Genomic DNA, 2527 nt, shown 5'->3' on the forward strand with positions numbered 1-2527 from the left:
GCTGGGGATTCACAGGGAAGGAGGTAACAGGGTGCACAGAGCAGCACGGGGTGCTAGGGGTGCACGGGGAAGGGGGTAACAGGGTGCACGGAGCAGTATGGGGTGCTAGGGGTGCACAAGGGAGGGGGGTAATGGTGCAAAAAGCAGTACAGGGTGCTGGGGGTTCACAGGGAAGGGGGTAACAGGGCGCACAGAGCAGCACAGGGTGCTAGGGGTGCACGGGGAAGGGGGTAACGGTGCACGAAGCAGCATGGGGTGCTAGGGGTGCACGGGGAAGGGGGTAACTGCACGAAGCAGCACGGGGGGCTGGGGGGGCCCGGGGAAAACGGTGCACGAAGCAGCACAGGGTGCTAGGGGTGCACGGGGAAGGGGGTAACAGGGTGCACGGAGCAGTATGGGGTGCTAGGGCCGCACAGGGGAGTCAGAGGGTGCACAGAGCCACACAGGGTGCTGGGGGTGCCCAGGGAAAGGGATGGGGTGCAGCAGGGTGCGTGGAGCAGCACAGGGTGCTGGGGGCTGCCCAGGAGCCCCGGATGCGTAGGGCAGGGTGTCAGGGCTCTAGCTGGGTGCATGGTGCTGCGCAGAGGGTGGGCCAGGTTTGCAGGGGTGCTAGGCACCCACGGGGGCAGGGGAGCCTGCTCTCCATGTAGCCCTGTCCCTTCGCAGGCTTCCTGTCCGCTGCCACCCTGGCGCTGCGCTGCATGGATGGCGTTTTCCTCTCGCCCAACGAGGATGAGTTCGTGGGCAGGATTGCGGAGGAGCTGGAGCAATTCATGCTGCAGGGGCAGCACCACAGGTAGGTGCCCTGCCCCGGCAGCGAGCAGCCCCTGGGCGATGCCACGTGCCGCTCCAGGAGCAAGGGCACGTTGTGACTCTGGTTTGCATCAGTTCTCTGGGGTGAAAACACCACCTGGGTTTGAGTGGCAGCGTTTGGAGCCCGGCTGCGAGGTCTGGCTGGCTGCAGAGCTCCAGCCTGGCCTGGAGCATCCCTGCGGGCCGAGGATCGGCGGGGGGGTTTTGCTGTGCACGCTTCTCCATTCACAGCCCTTCCAGCAGAGGTGTTTTGGATACCGGTGGCTTTTGCAGCAGCCCCAGTCTGGCCTAGCTCAGTAGCCAGCCTGACGAGTTATGATGGATAGTTTCATAATCAAACTGTTTCATTTCCTCTCTCTGCTGAGGGCGTCCTGCACGCTGGATCCTCCTCCGCCGCAGCAAACTCCTTCGGCTTGGATTGCTGCATGGTTTTCCTTTGGCTGGGCTGGGTTTAACTGGACCTGGTCCCCGATCCAGTGACCTCTGAAGCTCTTGAGATGGCCAAAAAGAGGGTGTCAGACAGGAGCAGGGGTGGGATTGCTTAGTTCAGCTTCCTGCCAGCTTGTGATGACCTTAAATACTTGTTTCATTGCTTTCTTAAAAGTGCTTGGCAGACAAAGCACCCGTGCAATTGTAAAGTGCTCAGGAACGAAACCGGAATTGTAAAAACGTGTCTAAATGCAGTGAAATGGAATGTGGTGCTTATTCATCCATTCATATCCTCTTAGTTGCTGGTTTCTGGAGTGCGCTCAGACTGGGAGGAAGGGGACCAGTAGCAGCCTCCTGCTGGTGCTTTCCAGCCGTTCCCAGCACGGATACAGGCAGGGATGAGTCTCCCAGCCAAAGGCCTGGGGACCAGGCAGTCCCAGCCGCCCCACGCTCCCGGCGCTCCGTGCAAAGCGAGCACCTCTGTCTAGACATCTCGGATGGAGAAGGGATTTTGGCTCTTTAATACCAGAAAGTCCTGCTTGGCTTTTGGGTTTGGATTTAAACCTGACACTGGGAATGGCTTGGGGAAGAGAGGTTAATAAATCCTTGCTACGTTCCTGTCCTTTTCCTTCCTGCAAGCTGCTGATGCCCCCGACCCCTCTCTCTTTTCAGAGTGCTCCTGTTCCCCCCTCTGTCCAGTCGCCTCAGGTACCTGATCCATCGGACCGTGGACAACGTGGATTTGTTGAGCAGCTTTTCTGTGGGAGAAGGATGGAGGAGGAGGACGGTCATCTGTCACTCAGCCGTAAGGTATGGTGCAGTAGACGTAATGGTGCTTCTCTTTCTGGGGCTGTGGGGTTTTTGTTCAAGCTGACAAGTTTGCGTGGTGCTTCTCCTCAAGGAGGAGGGTGTCTGTTATCCGTAGCGTATCCCAGTCATTAAGGAATATTAAGGAAGCAGAGGCTCTTTTTTTTTTTTTTTTTTTTTTTTTCCCCCTACCTGCTGACTTCTACGCGGATCTGATGCTTTTCCTCCTCTCTTTTGCAAATGTCACATTCCCTGGGTTCCTCTGCTCCCCGCTCACGTCCTGCTGTTCCCTTGGTCCCAGGCTGCCCAGTGAGGCTACCGACCAAAAACCCAGCAGCAACCCTCCGAGACCTCAGCGACCTCCGCAGCTGTGGGGCCGGGGGGGCCGAGGCGGCAGGCTGCGGCACGGTGGGGAGCTACATGGCGACAACTCTCGAGCCTGCGTGGGGTCTGGCAGGGTAAGAAGGCCGCCCCAGGA

The 2527-nt window shown here is 58.8% G+C and overlaps 1 protein-coding gene across 1 annotated transcript in view; it reads left to right on the forward strand.

Moving 5' to 3' along the window:
• The window catches only part of R3HCC1 (R3H domain and coiled-coil containing 1), a 14604-nt gene that overhangs the window by 4196 nt on the left and 7881 nt on the right, over window positions 1-2527 (forward strand). Inside the window, exons 2-4 of the mRNA XM_035891398.1 lie at window positions 667-796; window positions 1915-2052; window positions 2351-2524. Of these exons, the coding sequence (XP_035747291.1) occupies window positions 702-796; window positions 1915-2052; window positions 2351-2524 (407 nt within the window). The 5' untranslated portion in view covers window positions 667-701. The remainder of the gene's footprint in view (window positions 1-666; window positions 797-1914; window positions 2053-2350; window positions 2525-2527) is intronic.

The sequence above is a fragment of the Egretta garzetta genome, unplaced genomic scaffold (genome assembly GCF_000687185.1).
Source record: "Egretta garzetta isolate BGI_Z169 unplaced genomic scaffold, ASM68718v1 scaffold233, whole genome shotgun sequence".
Taxonomy (NCBI): domain Eukaryota; kingdom Metazoa; phylum Chordata; class Aves; order Pelecaniformes; family Ardeidae; genus Egretta; species Egretta garzetta.